The 20328-nt window shown below is 35.1% G+C and overlaps 1 protein-coding gene across 1 annotated transcript in view; it reads left to right on the top strand.

Moving 5' to 3' along the window:
• The window catches only part of LOC128997783 (catalase-like), a 78793-nt gene that overhangs the window by 21151 nt on the left and 37314 nt on the right, over positions 1 to 20328 (top strand). Inside the window, exons 5-9 of the mRNA XM_054423471.1 lie at positions 2898 to 3077; positions 4200 to 4391; positions 4885 to 5037; positions 6900 to 7135; positions 19009 to 19141. Of these exons, the coding sequence (XP_054279446.1) occupies positions 2898 to 3077; positions 4200 to 4391; positions 4885 to 5037; positions 6900 to 7135; positions 19009 to 19141 (894 nt within the window). The remainder of the gene's footprint in view (positions 1 to 2897; positions 3078 to 4199; positions 4392 to 4884; positions 5038 to 6899; positions 7136 to 19008; positions 19142 to 20328) is intronic.

Raw genomic sequence — 20328 nt, forward strand, 5'->3', positions numbered from 1 at the left:
AACGATGGTGTTAATATAAAATTATTAGCTATGATAGTAATTGATTTATAAATATTTGTATTACTTATGTAGTTTAATTTTTCACATTCAGACATGAAAAAGTTGTATTGCGAGGAAATTTTTTATTTTTTGGTCAGAGTAATTTCGTCAGCGGGAAAGTTGTGGATAAATAACCAAATTTAACTATCCGATTCACCAAAAATTTTTATCGTGCGTGGTTTTCTAAAAATATCAGGTACAAAAGGGGTCCATTGCCGCTGATCCGCGTCACGCCCGCTGCCCTGCCGGGCCGTCGTCTATAAATTTAGCGTGCAGTGTTTTAATGTTTTATTTATACTGTTGTACTGTAATATTGTATACATTAAAGAAATTTTCAAATATATTGTCTATGGAGAATTTTCAACCGTTTAGCACAGCTTTTTAAGGACTAATTAGCTTTCAGTATCATCCAAGATAAACTAAAGATAATAATAATGTAAGTTAAATTAAACTTCCCAAATATATTTGTAAAATTGCACTCAATTTATTGTCTCAGGAAAATACAGTTTTATTGAGATGTTGCCTGATTTTATTTTTGTGAAGACTTTTGCTACTTATTTTACAGTAGTATCGAACTCTAACATTGGAATATTTTTGAGCAATAATTTTAATTAGGTACTAAACAAAAATGATTTTTGTCCATATTTTTTCATACCCTGAGAAATGTTTACTATTTGGAAACAAATTTACACCTACACATTGTCCAAGTACTTTGTTCGTCTAGTCCTCAATTACATTGTTTTCCTTTACACTAATATCATTAACTTTATATCTACACTATTCTCATCAAGCATAGCAGACGACTAGCGCGCTGCACACGCCGGGACTACTGTCGGGGAAATAAATATGTGCACTCGAGTTTGAGCCTAAATATCTCTTGAGATGAATTATCCGATTTTGTTGAGACAAAAATTAAATATAGCTGTTTTAAATACATTTTACGTGGTAACAATTAAAAAAATTTCCGTTTACCAGTAAAATTTATATAGTTGAAAGATCCTAAAAAGTACCGATTTTTAAGAAACTCTGCACTAACACTGAAGTTTAAAATTTAATTGTAAACAAACCACTCAGCCAATCTTTCTGAAATTGTTATGGCTTATTGGTAGGTTTATTGTTAACAGTTCCATGCATTTTAAAATTTTTACTCACAATAGTTTTTATGCTGATGTTTATTTTTTAAACGTATGCTAACATCGTTAATAAGACGCTAAAAATGTCGTTCAAAATGCCATCGTGTTTGTCATGAAACAAGAAATAACACCAATATGACAGATTTATAATGCGAACAAAGATGCTTTTTAAACAGATATATATTTGTAAACAAAAATTTCTCCGGCGATAAAAAAAATCGATTTACTACAGTAAAAACAATCGATTTACTTTAAGATATTTCCAACAATATACTAATACGACCATGTACTTCCAGAAAAACCTAAGTAATTTTTATACAAAAGTATTTTTACATTCAAACAAAGCCTATGTAAACAACACTGACTCGAAGCATAGCAGACGACCAGCACGTTGCACACGGCGGGACTAGGCTAGCGCCGCCATCTTTGTCCGTTTCGTCGGCTAGTCAGACTGCCACGCTCCTGCGCTCCGAGTAGCGCTTCTATTTTGTTATGTGTTCGCTGGTAACACATAGGTATTATCTTGAATCCATTGTAAGCTACCAGCTGTATATTACATTTCTGAAGGGGCTTGTATGAAACACCATATTGCGGTAGTAAATGAAAAGAATATTTACATCAATTAATGCCACTATCAAGCTTAAATTTCATTTTTCGTCCGTTTACAATATGTTCCTTCCACCAGACATTGGTTTTACCAAGAGAGTTTACAATGTAAAGACTCTCATTACTAGTTCTGTCAGCCAAACCACCCTAAGTACCAATATTTTCCTCAGATAATCTCACTAGCCTGAAGAGAGTTCTTACCTTAGATAAATTATTCGGTTAAGAACAGGTGTTACATAATTTACTTTATGAAGCTGGGCGAACCCAGAATGATGTTTACCTTATCTAAAACAATTTTTATTTTTCAGTTCAGGAGTTAAAAAACTATACTTTCTTTGAACTTACCAGCTAAGGTCTTACTGCATCAACGTCACCCTTGTAGGCCTACTTGTAATTTCTGCACAGCAATCGCATGTTCCTTTCTGCAATCTCGACTGATTTGAAGATGTTAGCAACTTTTTCCAGACTTGCATCTTCTCTTAAGAGTCTTTGTTGTGCTTTTCTTCTTGATCTTCAAATGCCCATGGTTTTATTAAATCTGCATAACAATTCCCAAAAGTCTCTTCTGGATGGTGTTTTTTAGAGAGCAACTTGTATATACCCATTTTCATTTTTGTTGAAATTTACAATGTTTCTTCAGATCATCAAAAATTGAGTTGACTGTTTCTTTGTTTGATCCATCTGACAGACTTTTATAGAGTTAAATCCATCATACCCCAGTAGGTTTTTAAGTCTTGCAACTTGTACTTTAGTTGACTTTTTCTCAGTTTCATTAAATATTTGCTAGATCTCCACTGTCATTTAAACTTGCTGGCTTATTAAACTCCATATTTCCAGTTGTCAAATCACTTTTTATACATTGTCAAAAAAATAAATTGATTATTAAATTTGACTGTGCTATGTTGTTAAGAAAGAAATAAAACATTTACTTTGCATTGTAATAGTCCTTACTGAAACATGTTACAACAACTCAGGTTTATAAATCAAAATACAAAAACAATAAAAATTTAGATCATAACATATGATAATATTCTTGTAACACTCTATAGGAGTCAATATAGAGATATGATGACACATTCCATGTGAGTGAGTATTAATTTATGTTTTCTGATGTTTTAGGATGCTAACATGTTCTGGGATTTTATCACTCTACAACCTCAGACGACTCACCAAGTTATGTTTACGTTTTCCGATCGTGGAATACCTGACGGATACAGGTTCATGAACGGTTACGGGTCTCACACATTCAAATTGGTCAATGCTGCAGGCCATCCTGTCTACTGCAAGTTCCATTTGAAGGTAAGTGAAAAGTATATTCTTTGATGGGAACCAGTTAGATCCACACCACTATGTGCATTTAAACCCTGAAAATGTGTGGAGTGTATAATGGAGGGAGATGCCTTAGGTACCTTAGTTACTGACAAAGACCAGCTGTCATAAGCCAGAACCATTTATTGAAAGAATAATGATCAACAGCTGGGTCCAGTTTTGAACCATCTACAAATTTCTGACTGTTCTCAATAAAAATAGAAAACCTTTCATTTTTAGGCAAGCACTATAACCACTAATATATACAGCTATTTATTTTTAGCCAGAAAAATAGTTCCAAACTTAGTATGCTTTTTTATTAGTGAATTTCCCAATAGGGAAGTAGCTATTACTGTTGGTCTCATAGTAAGAACTAGACCCGGGACCAATTTATTTTTTTATTTTTATGCCCACAGAGGTCAAAACGATGATGAAGTGTCTGTCTGAGGTCTGATTTTGATGAAATTTAGTGTGGACATGAAGGATGCCATAAACAATTTTGTATACTGAAGCATTGTTGTAAGATTGGAGGTTAAGGCAAAAATAAATAGCTTATTCCCTATATGGGAAATTTGCTAAAAAAACTGTACATTTAAAATTCCCATGTTATTCTTATAGACTAGATAAAAAGAAATGTGTTGTGGTTTGCTTATTTATGGTTATATTTTGATCAAATTTGACAAATTTATTTGTCTCATCCTGTACTATTAACATTTGATCAAAAACGCTTTTTCCTTCCCCATAGCAGCAAACCTAAGTAGGCTACTCATGAAATTAAATGTTATTTAAATGGGGAATAAATCTGTAATGTTAAAGAAAATATTTGAGTAAAAATATAATCAGGGAAATGGAAATTTGCTTAGTCTGCAAGTTTGCTATGGCAGGGGTATTTTTACGGTTTACCCCTCCATATCTTGACAAATTCTTTTATCTGACTTTGAGAATTACATCTATATTATTCTTACAAATCCCTCCTGTCAAACATTTTGTTAATTTTACTCATGTCAGATATAATTGGTCAAACAGAAAAAATCCAAATCTAATTTGAAGTATGAATCAAACAAAATTCTCTAAAAGCACACACAAATAAAAACTAAAATTTCAACTTTGTAGAGCAATCAAGGAATCCGAAATTTGACCAACAGCCAGGCAACCCAAATTGCAGGCATGGATGCAGACTATGCCATCAGGGATCTCTACAATGCCATTGGTCGAGGAGAGTTCCCTTCCTGGACATTTGCTGTGCAGATCATGACCTATGAGGAGGCTGAAAAATTTCCTTGGAACCCTTTTGACTTGACTAAGGTAGGTAATAGTAATGTAATCGAGGTATTTTTAAATCATGCAAATAATATGCTCAATGCTCATGGGTTTAAGTTTTCCAGAAATGTATATTATTTATTCCCAGTTTCAACAACAAAAACACAGCAATTAATTTTGCAGAGTCCTTGATGGAGTTAACCAAACACTACATATAGCATTAGGAACTTAGGAACAACAATTAAATTTGTAGAGTGAATTTCTTAAAAACAAAATACATCTTTAAGAACTCAATGAACTTGTTATGGTGTTTGGCTATCATGGTATTTATGAGTGTTCTTCATGCTAATTCTGTGAGTGTCAGTACTTACAAGCGATAACCTATGTTTCTCAACGTATCTTGAAAACTGCAACCCCATCTTCTGGGTATATCTTTGCTGTTGTGGTATTTTTTTCTGAGGTGGTATATCTTTACTATGGTATATCTTTACTGCTGTATACCTTTGCTGTGGGGGTTTATCTTTCTGTGTTTTGCTAGGTATGGCCTCAGGCAGACTACCCTCTGATGGAAGTAGGTAAAGTAGTGTTGGACCGCAATCCTGGGAACTACTTTGCAGATGTAGAACAAGCAGCGTATAGTCCTTCCCATCTGATCCCAGGCATTGAGCCCAGTCCTGACAAAATGCTCCAGGTAAGCAATTTAAAGGGACAAAGGCAAGCATATCTTAGAGTTCTGTTGATAAACAAAACTAAGTGCATCGTTAGAAGTGGGAGTCAAGGGTTATTTTACCACTGTTGAAGTTGTTAAGGAGTTTAGGAATAAACAAAACTGCCTTTATATAAAGGCGTTTCTCAGTACCATACAGTTTTAAAAGAATGACTTTGTATAAAACTTATTTTAATTGTTTAACATTATGTGTCACAAGGCCTGATAGGATATGAATGGTAATGCAAACAATTAACAACCATTTAATAAGGAAAACATAATTTTAATGGGAATTGGAAATAAAAAAAGATACAGATCAAGTTTGAATTTGAAAGTTGCTTTTGATCGTAAATACCTTTAAAATTATATGGAATTTGAAATTTGACACTTTTGAAACGTTCTTTGTGAAAGTTTTGGATATGTTGCTATTTCAAGAAAAACTTGTTTTTAATTTTTTTTTTTGTGACAATATTGTAATGTTGCATACAGTAGACTCCCTCTTATCCGGACTCCTCAGGACCAAGGCCAGTCGGGATAACGGTTTTCCAGTTAACCCTTAGGAGACTAACTTCTGATTTATGAGGAGTTTGTATTTTTTGCTAAAAAGACAAACTATTATAAAAAAAAAAAATTAAAACAGCATGCATAAAATTGAAAGAGGGCTGCTGTTCAAAAGTTATAGCATTTTTTCTACAAGATTGCAGAAACTGTTAAAAGTACCCCGGTCCTAGGCACCATGTCATAAACTATAGGTTCGGTCTCCAAAGGGTTAAACTGTCCTCTAAAACTCAGGAATCGCTCCTAAAACAACCCAGATATTTTATTTAAATTTAGGAGATCATTGTATTTGGGCACGTGATCACTGGACTCAAATCTTTCCCAAGAGAAAAGTAGTTTCAGTACTGTATACTTCCTACCCATCCAGTTCAGTTAAACTGATGTGTTTATATATATTGTCCGGTTAAAGAGATGCCACTTGTGCCAAGTGTAGTCCGGTTAAAAGGTGTTCAGATAAGAGGATGTCTACTGCATTAGAATAAAGCTTAGCTCATAACGAGTGTAGAATTTTAACCAGGATAGAGATATCTGTGAACTTTAAAAAAAAAATAAATAAAAAAATAAGGTATTCAACAAAGTACACAATTTAAATAGTGTTGTACGATTTTGTAAATACTTTGTTGGAATAAAGAAACAACTCATTCATTCATTAATTCCCACAAAAAATCCGCCATTTTGAAACAAATAAAATAATCAAATTGGTAGTGCACTAAAACATGTGTATTATATAGAGCTGTTAAATGATGATGACATATGTTTTTATTGAATCCTTGTATTGAATTGTGAATCCTAAGATTTGAACTAGACCCCCTCAGTTTTTGTAACATTCTGTATTAAAAACACATTTAAGGTTTTTATTTCATTCCTTGGTGTTGTTTAGCAGGAAGAAATATCATCTCACCATTTTTTAACTAACGGTTAAATCAATACAGATTCATCATTCATTCTGTATTACTCATCATTTTCATTAGTTAGATTTTTTTTTAGGAAAAGCACTTGGCTTAGGATTGCAATTAAAGGAAGAAGGAATGAATATACATCTAACTTACCTAAGAAAAGAGTTCCAGGTGGTATAAAGCTCAAAGAAAGTTCACAACACAATAAACTTGATATTTTGCCAAGTAGCTTCTTCAAAAGGAAAAAAAATTACTGTCATTATACTTTGAAATGTCAAATTTATTGTGCTGTAAACTTTCTTTGGAACTCTTTTCTTAGATGAGTTAATTGTGTATCCATTCCTTCTTCTTATTATTTTCTTCTCATCAGTGATGTTTGTTTCATTGTCACAGGCCAGATTATTCTCATATCCTGACACTCATCGGTATCGCCTAGGGACGAACTTCCTACAGCTTCCAGTCAACTGTCCTTACAGGGTGTCTATTGTAAATAACCACAGAGACGGGACGATGCGGTACGGTGACAACCAGAATGGCTCGCCCAACTATTTCCCCAACAGTTTCAGAGGACAAAAATTAGACCCCAGAGGTGGCATAGCTCCTTACCCTGTCACCGGAGATGTTACTAGGTAAATTAAAAAATAGTATACTCCATTTACGATTATTCCATTACGATTATAAATGACAATGGTTTTTTTTACATAAAAGTATAGTTGTTGACTTTTGATAATGAAAGTAGACTTTTTAATCCTGTAAAATTTTAAGGCTCCTTTCAATGTGTTTCATCTTGTGCATGGTGAGGTACCGATGTTGACTAAGTTTCTCTCTTATTTCATGGTAGAATTCACATGTGCTTTACTATGTGTTTGTAACAGTAGAAGACAAGTAAATGTTTGTAGTTCAAATCAAATCAAAATATTCTTTATTTGTAGTAGGGGTGTGCGATGCATCGAAAATGCATCGAAATTTCGATTCGATTCGATTCGATGCATCGAATCGCGATTCGATTCAGTGGTGGTCAAAAAACGATTCGATTCACGAGGGAGTCAGTATCCATATACGAAAAACGCCTGCAGAAAGTCAATGCAATACCCGCAATACAGGAGCGCGTTGCTGTTGCGTTTCCTTTACGAAGGCGTTCTTATTTAATACATTCTTTGCATTAAATATAGCTTTAATTGTTTTATATTTTTTGTTTGTTTTGACATTGCAAATGATTAGAGGTTTTGTTTTTTGTCTTGATGTAAGCAGTGTGTGAAATATTTTACTACTGTGAACCTAGCCAAAACAAGGTAGGTTACTCCAAAATCATTTTAAAAATAAGTCTGAAAAATTGTTACTTAACACTTAACTAGTAAGATCAATGTTATAGACTGATACATTTGGTATTTTTGTTAGGTGTCTGTCGGTCCCCGTCCCCGAATTTTTGTTGGGGCAAAAGAAAAAAAAGAATAATTTATTTCCAAAGAAACACTCTTATATTATTATATCTATTACAGAGGAATTAAAATGTTCAAATGAGAATTAAAAATTAAGTTGGCTCACGACCTTTAAGAATAAAGACACAACAGAGCAATTGCCGCACTGCCACTAGCCAGAGCCAGGTCTAGTCGTCTACTGATAAGAGTAACAAGACAAAAGCCGTGACGCAACACTAACAGTGCAAAGAAAACAAAGTCAAAAGAATAGAAAGACTATTTATCCAGACATACTAGTATAATCATTTATTGTTCATTCAATACCTAATTAAAAATATATTTTAGTATTTTACATAATAAATTATAAACAAAAGAAATATCTGATATAGTGAACAGATCTGTATCTTGGTTAAATAGGGTTAAAAAAATATATTTCTAAGATCCAATACAATATTTACAATTCACAAATTACATTGAATTAATTTCTTTGAAAATAATCTCTAACAGTTTTGTGTTTTTGAATAAAGAAATATATTTCTTTGTCTCTACTTCCTTGTTTCATCACTTGCATTTTGTCAGCAATTGAAGCAACTGGGTAGCAACCGGGTGGTGTAAGAGGGGAGGGGGAGGGTCTATGACCTTGAATGCACACATCGTTGCCCGGGCCTGGCTGGTGAGACTGATTCATTGTTTTTGTTTTCCTGCTGTTCCAAAAACATTGAGGGTAGTTTAAAAACATTGACCTGTGTTGCCAAGGGCACTAGAAGATAGCATTTAACTTTCTTGTCTCTTGATTTAATGTTATTTTAATCTTCTATATATTATTTAAGAGTTACTTTTCGGGTACCTAATTAGTTGTGATATTGTTTAGCTTCATTTTATGGATTTTTAATTCTTTTCATTCATTAGCTATCAAAATCAGTTGTTTTAGGATTTTAATCTCTTGCAGTACCGGTAGGTCTATACTACTGTATGACATGATATGCATTTTTTAGTCCTTATTAATTATACCATAAACAATGTTTGTATGTTATTTACTGTTTTTGAGTTTTATAGGAAATTAGTTTATACAATATCTTTTCTTCAATGAGTTCTCCACTTGACATGTTGCTTCTAGCCTATTACTATTTTAGGCCCTATAAAAATAATGCCTATGTAAAGCTGTAGGCCTACTGATGCCAATAATAATTCTTTATTTATGATGATGTAACAAATAATGTAAGTGTGAGGTTATTATACTAAGGAGGTTAGGAGGCAGGGAATGAATGATACATGTTGCATGGTGGAAACATATTATTTTTATTTTCTTCTTGCTTGCAGTCCTGAAGCCGGTCCACAGGCCCTAAACTTGTGATATGTAAATTTATTTCTTAATGGTCTTTTTATATTAAGTTCCATTCAAATTTGTTGTAATTTAGCTACCGGTACCTATTTAGTTATTTAAACAGTTATTAAAATGAGAATGAATGTCTTGATAAAAAAAATATTTTCTTCTTTCTTGCAGTTGAGCCAATTCCAAGTAAAAATTATGAAATAGGCAAGTAAAGCAGCTCACTGGTATTTCCAGCAGTTATTCTAATACATATGATTGAAAATAAATATTTTTTCACCTAAAATTCATATGTAAGTATGAATAGGCCTAATACCACATCAACAAAAATTTGTATTACACAAATGTGATAAATTTTAATTATTGTTAATCCACTCAATTGACAATTATGAATAGAAAAATACCGTATTGCTTCGAATCGAGTTGCATCGAATCGAATCGAAAATCTTTTGAATCGAATCGTTGCTTCGAATCGAAAATTTTTTGCTGCTTCGCACACCCCTAATTTGTAGTTTCGTCAATAAATTACAATGGCGTCATGCAATAATATAACTTAAAACTAGTACATGGATTTTTATGGCTTAGTACATGGATGGACTGTGAAATTTCAAGAAAGAGTGTTTAAGATAAAAAATTGTGTTAAACATATGCTGTGAAATTCAGTGCAAGTTATTGATGTAGATCGGATTCGAGGAATTCCTTCAAGGAGTAAGCAGGTCTGTCTATCAGACTCTGAGACCTGAAATGCTTTTTGGGAGTTCTCTTTTAAGTGACTTGCTTGTTCGTCACAGTATGTGTTAGGACTGTTAGGTTTTGTTTTTGTTCTGGGTCTTGTCTTTTTAATGGGGCATGAGTTGTCCAGGGTCCTCCTCACTGTTTCATAGAAAAGCTTGTAGGCATCATCAGCGTCGTGAGAATTTTTTACATTGTCCCATTGCTTCCCTTCTAAGGTTAAATGTGTTGAGATTCTGAGTACAAAAGTTTTGTTTTAAGCATGCCACTGGATTAGGTGGTTTTTCATAGAAGGTAAACACAGTGCATGTTTGTCCAGTGTGATCAAATAGGCTAGCTTCGAAAATGGTTAAGAGAAGGTTTGAGTCAGAGATGTTTGTGCAGATAAAGTCAATGGAAGTGGCACTAGTTTCCTCAATTAAAAATCCATTTCCTGCATTATCTTTTAATCTGTCAATATTTATACCTCCCATTATGATCAATGATTTTGATTTTGTTTGTGTTGCATCTAGAATATTACCAATAGTATCTAGGGCAGGTCCTATAGGGGCGTTTGGTGACCGGTAAACACCAAGGATATTTAGCTGTTTTTTATCAACCTGTATATTAATCATGGCAGCTTCAGTGGTGAGTTTGTTGCAGTACTCAGCTACATTGACAGATTTGGCAGTTGTTTGTGAGTTCTCTTTTATATAGATGGCAACACCTCCCAATCTGTGGTTTTCACGGCTGTATTCTGCTATCAGGTTGTATCCTGGGAATCTTGTGTTGGCCAGGGCTTGAGAGTTTAATCCGTGTTCAGTAGGAATCAATATGGTTGGCAGAATGGTTGATAGTGTGTGGTTTAATCTATCAACTTTTTTGATCAACATAACTTTTTTGATTATGTTTTGATGCATTAGAGTTATTTTTGGAATTCTTTCTGCCAGCTTTAACTTTGTTGTCTTTTGAGCAGTTTGTGGTGCGTTTCTTTGCCTGTTTCTTTGTTGCTGTTTTTTGTTGTTTTGTTACAGAAATGATCTGGTTATGAACATTGTTATCCTGTTGTGGTATAATGTTGATAGAAGTTGGCTGGTTTTGCGATATTGAGATTGAGGTTAATAGATTTTTCGCAGAGTGGATTTCCAGAAAATTTGTGTATTTTGGATGACTGGTGGGTGTTAGATTCTCCTCCATTTTCGATGTCCTGTTCCTAAAAAAGGGATCATAGCATCTGACTTACACAGGTTTGTTATTTGAGCAGAACTTACGTTAGGGGGCATGTTTACCTCGTGAGTGTCTAAAGTATCTATGGCGTCTTGGTCTTTATCCATAAGATTTATATGTTTCTTTCCAGATTGAGAGTTGGTAATCTTTGGTTTTTAGGTGAAGGTGGTTCTAGGTTCAGTTCCATCTACATGCCTATGGATATCTGGCTGGACTTTTATTACATTAGGCTGTTTCTAGATTGCTTGTGTATTTGATGGTACTATTGGCTGAAGTATGTCTGGTATGTGTGGTGTATATTCTGGAGAGTGAGACAGTTTTCTAGGCAGGGTTTGTCTGCTTCCCTCGGAGTCAACACTTTTGAGATGTAGCCATGGTTTTTTTGACGGGGTTTGTCTGATTCCTTTAAAGTGTTAGGTGTGATTCTCTCAGGGTCGGAGGAAGTGGCGGTTCAGTTGGCCGTTCATTCGAGTTGAGTGTTCATTAGGAGGGAGTTTGAAGTGTTGTGCTAGGTCCGGTTTTCTTTATGACTTTATCGCTTTTATCCATCTACTGAGGGTGTCACCATCTGTGGGGGTTTAGTACCTAAAGGTGTTAGTGTCTCCAGATGGCAACTAAGCAGTTTGGTATGGAGTCATAGATATTGTCTTTTGTCCTGTTGACTCTTACAACTGCTATGTTGGTTGCCTGCTTCCCTTGAAACTCTTTGATTGTTGAAAAATTAAAGCCTAGGCTGTTCAGTGAGCGTTTCTCAGCCTGTTTGAACACAAGAACTTTAAAGAGGCTTTTGTCAAGGTGTAGCTTGTTTATGTCATCGAGGTACATTGAGTCAGCTTCATTTTCCACTGAGTTGCAAGTTGCCACTCCTTGTTCGTAGTAAGGCAATAGAAGAGTGGCAACACGGTTTGTACACCTATAAGAAAAGTTAAAGACTGTGGTTGTTTTAGCTATTTTTGTGATATCATAATGGGTCATGTTGCTATTAATGAAAGGCATTTGTTGTTTGTCTCCTATCAGCAGTGATTTTTTTACTCCAGCAAGAGCACAGGCAGCACAGTTCTTCTCCTGCATGAAGTGCTTCCTCTATGATTAGCCTGTTGTATTTTCCACAAGATTTTATGTGATTTGTTGGGTTTATAATAAAAGAATGTATTGTTGTACATGAGTCTTTGATGTCCTTTTAGCTTGCTGTTTCTTATTTTTTTTTGCGGTTTCTGCAATCAGTTGCTCCTTCTCTTGTTGGAAAGAGAGTCAACAAGGGTTCTCCTGTGTTTAGGTTGATTATGTTGTAGGCTGGCTTTGAGGCTTCGAGTTTTTCTTTTAGCTCTTGCTGTGTAAGGGACACTTTGTTGAAAGCATCGTTTTTGTAGAAGTCAGAGAACCTCTTCAATAGGACCCCCTCTCTTTGTTCCACCATTGCATCTTTGATAGCTATTGAGTTTTGGTTTCTTGTGTTTTGGTTATTTTAATCTGAGGGTTCTGAAGTTTCAGGGTGGCTGAAATCTATGCCTTGCGTTCTCCATATGCTGTACATGCGCGAGCTCTTCTCGCTTGTGATGCGCGATAGATTGGTACATGGATTGTGTACATGGTCAATGGTTTTCTTCAGTTTTTGTCACTTGTGTGGATTCTAAATCTGTGGAGGCATGCATTGCTATTGAATTGAAGGATTACTTGGAGTATTAAGGTAATGCAGACAGAGTTTAGCTGTATAGGCTGCCACAGTTCATTGATATTCAGGGAGAAGAGCGTTGAGGATTTGATACAATTATTTACAATTTCTACATCTTTAAATAGTTTTGACCTCCAGATGTTCTGTTGGGATCTGAAGGAGATTATGATGTATAGCTTTTCCTCAATAGTTATAGTGACAAGGAAGTTAAAAAACAGTTAATTGGCTGTTACTCTATTTTTTATCTCTGTTAAGGATTCTGGATACAAAATTAGGGAGCATTTTAGCTGAGTCATGATCACAAAAAAACCCATTCCACATGCTCTTTTCCAATCTAAGTTTGAGTTTAGTTGTGAGGATACGAGGGGAGTTTTGTCAGGCACAAAGCAGATAAAATTTAGTTTGCTAATGTTACACATTTTTGGTGTTCAGGAAGGATACACGCCCTGTGTTTGAGTTCACTGAAGCGTTCTGGATTATCCTTCTAGCTACTGCTCTTGTCTGGCACGTGACCATGTCCACCGCATCGCTTATCTCTTGTTGCTCAAGAGTCGGCTGTAGGTTTGTCCAGCTAGATAAGATTAGTACTATGTTTAAGGTGTTTTTCGGTCAATTTATTAGCATTATTTTTATTTGAGACTGTGAAAGTATTTTTGGTTGATCAACTTTAAAGGAGGGTTATTTTTTAGCTTTTTCCCCTCATTTCTCTTGAAGTCCTTTGACAATTTGCCTGCATGGTTGTTTTTACTACCAGTTTAGCATCTGTAGTCTGTCCTCAATAGCAGTTAAGGTGTTCTGCATGTCATGGATTCTGAGTAAGTTACCTTGCTAGAGTAGTGTTTGAGAGAGGATCATAGATTTCCACTGGTGTGCGTTTAGTTTGAGTATGAGCATCTTTTACTTCCTTGCATTCATTTAAGGCTTGTTCTCTTTCAGCATTGCTTAGCTCCAGTTGTAGCTCTTTTATTTTGCTTAGGTATGTTTCTATATTCTGCACTCGCTCTCTATCATGCCCTTCAAAAATGCTTTGTAGGTCCCTTCGATTCTTTTTTCCTTTTCCAAGGTGTTGTCTAGTTCCATTATTTGTTCTTGTAATTGTTCGATTCTTACCAGATATGAGTGTTCTTTAGTTTCCAGGTCTTCTATGATGGCTGTGTGTTCCTTCTGTGTTATTTGGAGAATGTTTAGTTTAGTTGTTAGTTAATCATATTGCTGTTTTAGTCTTGTTCTCCTCCAGTAGAGCAGCACCATCTTTAGCTGCAATAGTTAGTGCATCCTCTTCACTCAGCTGACTGTCTTCTGCCAGACTACTCTCAAGATCAGCTAGGAAGTTGGGACTCTGAAGAACTTGAGATAATGGTTCAGTGTCAGAGTTAATTTATCATTACTCTTGGTTTGTTGAGTAGCTTCTGATTCAAAAATTTCCTCTGCAAGTGATTTGTTAAAATTATTAGGGTTATTCGGCAAGAATTAAGATTGTTTTGGAGTTTCTGAATTTCATAGAGGTGTTGCTTTGAGTGTGGTAGTAGTATTTAACCTAAACATATCTTCAGCTTGTTTAAGGACTTTATAGAATTTTTACATTTCTAACATTTTCTGTTTTTGGTATCCCCTATATAGCCTTGTGCTCACTGTAGGAACTTAGAGCACTTCTACTGCTGTTGTGTAGTCTCCAAAAAATGTTATGTTAAATTTGTCCGATTGGATTAAGAGGGAAAATTTTCATAAACAAGGCATATATATATATATATATATATTCCCTATTTACATGATGGTATGGCCTCTGGATCATCTGAATTAACGTATAGTGGTTTACCTTACCTTGTTACTGTCCAAAACGATCCTTTGCAGTTTGTTGTGACTAGAGATGTTTCGTGCTTCGGATGGAGCACATCATCGGGTCAGAAGAATGTCAGGCAGTAGTCATTAGATACTCCTCATGGTGGAGTTTGTCAAAAGTTTATAGTAATATAAATAACATGGACACGACATAAAACACAAAAACACAAAACTGAACATTTAACACTGGTTGACCAGACGGTAACAAAACACGTGATACGGCACCGGCTCAGAGCAAGTCGCGACTGTTACGTGTCGTCAGCGTTGACCCCCACACCTACTCCTATGATATCCTTATCTCGTTCTTTTGTTGTCCTTATATTATGGATTTGAATGGCAGTGTTGTAGATGATGTTAGACTCGAATGATAATTTTTCGTTCAATGATGTGGGTGTTCCTTTGATGCCTTGTAAATTTCATACTGTTCAACTGTATCCATGTATCGACCTTTATTACAGAACTGTACTATTTCTAAACTATTGTGAATATCAGTGTAATCGTGGTTGGAGGAAGTTAGGTGGTTTACGTACACTGATTTGGAATTTGTCTTAGGCTTATGTTCCTTTTCAATCTGTAAATTCCTGATTTTTCATTCTATTAGTTTCGGGTTGGCACCTCTCTTTGACGATGGTTGAGAGTTTATTGTTAGTTTAAAATGATACGTTCACGTCATTTTTAGCTAATTCATTTACTAGGGCGTGGTTCAGTACAACACCGTAGTTAGCGCTGACATATCTTTTACTGCTATCTTGTGGTTTGTTATTGTTTCATTGTGTTGTCTATTAATCAATTTGTCAATCAGGGAACTATTGTAGCCATTTGCAACTGCTATATGTTTTAAAGTATTTACTTCGTTGTTGTAATCAGTTGGACTCAGTGGGATGGAAAGTAAGCGGTGGACGAAACTATTATATGCGGCAGTTTTATGGTTATGTGGATGGTGTGATAACGAATGAATTGTCTGATCTGTGGTGGTTGTTTTTCTGTAGATTTTAAAATTTAATTGTTTATCGCTTCTGGTAATGGTGACGTCTAGAAAATGAATTGATTTTGTTTCTTCTATTTCAAGGGTGAATTGCAAGTTCCTGTGAAATGTATTCAAGTATGTATGGAGTAGGTTGATTTGCCTCTCATTACCGTTGAATAAGATGAGGGTCGTCCAAGGTTAGTAGAGAGACAGGTTGATGCGTCCGGCCGATTCCGTGGTGCACGTAGCCAGCCGCTGTGACGTCATCCAGTGACCAGCCGCTATGTTCTGCGCGTGCCATCACTACAGTAGTATTATTGTCGTGATATCAGCGTTACACTACTAGCTGTTTATAAACCATTGTGTTTAGTTTATTTGTGTAAATAGAATGGCAATAAAAGCGAGGATTAATAATTAAACAAAGAGATAACGATTTGTATGAAAAGATGTATTGACGGAATGCATTAAATAAAATACATAATGACTACAATGACAGACAAGGCAATGATTCATGTACATATTTTTTTACTTTGTTTAATCGCTTTCTATCTTCCGTATCAGCGTCTCCTTTTCTTTTTTTGATTTTTGTCCCAAGATTGATGTTTAAGTCCTTCATCCTAATGATTGTTCTCATTTTAATATACGATGTAATAACTTCCAGAGGAATATCCTGTACCTGAAAAAATCTAAGAAAAGAATAAATAAAAAGATTCATTTAATTAAATTACAAAAAATATGGATTGCAAACATTGAATAGTTCTTGCATAAAAGAAAAATAACTGTTCTTGATTCTCTCTTTTGATTGGTAACCAAATAAATTAAAGATTACATGCTACAAACTATAAGTGCTTCAGTTCGTAAAATTTAACTAAAACATGAACAAGTTTTCTGGTTAATTAGCCGACATGGAAACAAATGCCTGTGCGTCAGCTTCGAGATGCGTCCTTTGGAAACTAAACCTTAGGCCTAATATTAAGATTAAAAGGTCAATTAAATTCTTGGGTACTAGTAAAAGTAAAAAAAAAAAATAGATATATAGTTTTAGTATTATATTATTTGCACAAAATTTTTCAAAGCCGTTAAACAATTGGCTTTTTTCTAGTACTACTTCTAGTACACTAATACTATTGGCTTTATTAATGCATTTCGTTACTTTAATTTCTGAAATATAATATATAAATAACCTTTTTCCGTAGACGATTATAAGTAATCCTTATTTGGTTGGCTCTACTCTGAGTTTTAACCTCAAAGAGCCATTTTCAAACCATGTCAAATTTTGACATGGTAAGTTTTATATGAAAATGGCCCTTTGATGTTGAAACTCGGAGTAACCAAATAAATCAGGATTACTTGGAATAGTCGACGGAAAAAGGTTAGTAACCTATTATATTAGTCTAGACACGATTCAGGAGGCAAACAACGTTAATAAATAATTGTTATCTTATTTTTTGTTATTTGTTAGGTAATTAAGGTTTGACTGTCTTCTTACCTGCGAGGGGCGAGGCGGTCACTGGCTGACGTCACACGTGCGGCGCTCAAACCGGTTTTTGTGACTGCTGGGGAGGTATAGGGATGCGTCAACCTGTCTCTCTACTAACCTTGAGGGTCGTCCACGTACCTACTATAGTGGATTATTCTATTGAGGTTTCGGTTGGAATCAGACCAAAGCAAAGATGTTTGTTTCCAACATGGTTCAAGAATAATTCTGCGAGTATACTTGAAAGCGGTGAACACATTGTTAATCCCTTGTTCTGGATATAATACTTGTTCTCAAATTCAAAGTAGTTTTTCTTCAGGACGTTTTGGGTTAAGATAACAATTTCTTGTATTGCCTTTGTTGGTAGTGAAGAATGTTTGTCCAAATTGTTTTTTAGAAAAATCATTGTATTAATTGGAATGTTCGTAAATGGATTGACGACGTCAAAAGATGCTAAAATGTAAGAGTCTTTTAGTTTTATGTTGGAAACCTTATTTACTAAATCTATGGTATTCCTGACACTGTGGTTGTATTTTTGGTAATCCTCTTAACTTGGGGGCTCTAGGTTTGGTAACTTTTAAGTTTCTATTATCTTTGTTAGTTAAAAGGTCATTACACGAAGTTATTAATCTGTTGATTTCCTTAGAGAAGGAGGTGGTGGGGTCTTTAGCTAGAGTTACGATGTTATTGGCCTCGATGAAGTCCTGGACCTTGCTGACATATTCATCCTTATCTATGATGACTGTGCAGTTACCCTTATCTGCCTTTGCGATAACCCCCTTGCCCTTGTCTGTAAGTGTGACAAAATCCAAAATCTATCTTATGATCTAGAATACTAAAGAATTTTGCTCCTGCTAATTGTGGCATGATCTCTTCAACAGTAGGCGTTAGTGAGATATCTTAATCTCAACTGCTGCCATTTTTGACTTGGTTGTCCGTTTGAGTTAGGATTTGTGACATTGTATTTTACTAACAGCTTTATTTTGATACCAAACTCGACCTATGCTGCTATTTAAGAATTTTGTCGACTCCTTGTGGACCGTCCCCCGAAGGGGTTATCTGGTCGGTAATTGGTCAGATGTGTGCCTTACTATCACCAGTAGGCACGTGTGAACTTTGGTATTTTGTTATCTAATGGTTTAAAAATATAATAGAGGTTCTAGACTTAATTGTCACCCTGTATAGGGGTTTGTCGTTCCAATGCTTCTATGATACCAGCAAGATCTATATTAATTGTATCTACACGTTTTTCAATCAATTTAAAGCCCTCTTTACCTATCAATGTGTTGAACATAGCCAGTTTGAGTCTTGGTGTACTAAGCCTTGTGCAACATACTGCTCTTCCCTCTACTAATACCAGGTATGTATGAAGACATCGGTCGGCTGTGTTAGGTCCTTTGCCATTATAGCTACGTCATCTGCAAATGCTAGCACATACAGTTTGTCTCCTACTTTGACACCCATGTTCATTTCTGCTGTCTTCTACAGTGTCTCCTCCAGGGCCACATTGAATAAAATTGGGTAAAGGTCATCCCCCTGTCTGACTCCTGAGTTTACTTTGAAGGTTTCACTGTTTTGATAATTTATTCTCACAGTGCAACTTGACACAGTCACACTCATTTTACACATCTAAATAACCTAACCACTTATCTTTTAGTCTCTAAATCTTCCTCCTGGACAACACTCAACGTAAGCTCCCTTCTCTGCAACAATGTTTGTGGAGAACCGAAGATGGGAGTCACCGCACAAGAATATCTTAAAAGGTTCTCCCCTAAGGTTGTTGTCAGTTTTGGTTTAGGGTTGTGGTTTAAGTGTAGTAGTGTTGGTGATTGATTTTCTATTGATTGTCGACTTTACACAGGTACAACAGTGAAGATCAAGACAACTTCACCCAACCTGCGTTGTTCTGGAGCAAAACTCTGACGGACCCTGAAAGAGCCAGGCTTGTCAGCAACATCGTGGACCACTTGAAGGATGCTGAAGACTTCTTGCAGGTATCCAAACCTTGCCTTCACTTGCATGAGAAAGATTGCTAAACTAACTAAAGAGAAACTTAGTAGTTCATGATGATTATGTATTTAGTTAAAGTTAACTTGGCCACCCAATTAGTACCATTCAACGTGATTGTTTGAATGGAAACACTTTATATACGAGGGTTGTTTTATAAATAAGGGTAATTTTTGTGTATAGCCCCCGTAGTTTATATGAACAACAAAACAAGACTCCTCGCCGCTTAATGGCATCATTTGTTAACAGAATGACACCATTTGCAGCTCTTTAGCTGACGTATATGCCTTGCTGTGTTTGTAAATTTTTTTAAATTATTGAATCCCCAGCCGCAAGTGAGTTTTGAGTCTGTATCAAACGGTTTTTTGTCACCGTAAACTTAAATAACAATCTGTGAAATAACTACAGTACTGGAAGTATCTTTGTTAGCAATGTGAATTTTAAAACATTTGCTACGGTTGCATGATGGCCAGCAGCGGTCAGGTAAGTACTATAATAGTTACTAAAAAAATAAATACTATACTAAGACCATAATCGTATCCAAGTGATCATAACCAAAAGAAAATAGGTTGACAATGACTGGTGGTGCATACTTATCTTTATCTAGCTCTATTTTACGATTATAGTCTGAGTTTGTAACTGCACAATGTTAAAATGGGCTAAAAATAAGTTAAAAATGTTCTCATAACTTTTGAATGGATCAAGATTTTTAAAAACGGATTGCAGCATCATATTCAGCGTAAAAATCTAGTTTGAAACGATGGGTCACAACCCTAACTTTGCATTTGAAAAAAAAACTTTGTATCCAATATGGCAAATCCAAGATGGCGGCCAAAATTTTATACCCAGTCAAAATGAAGTACTTACTACTCTACAATGATCTGACGTGGTCCGGAGTTGATATCTTAAGAAATGTAGAAAAAAGTAGGGGGGGAACTCATTTAAAACTCACCCTGTATAAAGAAGGCATTGTAATATGTCATATTTTTTGAAAATAGGTTTAAATGATGCTCTTTTTGGTGCAAAAGATAAGATTCTTAAAAATTTCTTCTGTTTTTTAAAAACTGTGTCGGCATATGAAGTTGAGCCCCACAGTTCAATTCCATACTGCATGATGGAATAAAACATTGCATAATATACAGTAAGTTTAGTTTTCAAATCAATTATATTCCTT

This window comes from Macrosteles quadrilineatus, unplaced genomic scaffold (genome assembly GCF_028750875.1).
Source record: "Macrosteles quadrilineatus isolate MER2022 unplaced genomic scaffold, UCM_ALF_1.0 Scaffold_7__1_contigs__length_78375512, whole genome shotgun sequence".
NCBI lineage: Eukaryota > Metazoa > Arthropoda > Insecta > Hemiptera > Cicadellidae > Macrosteles > Macrosteles quadrilineatus.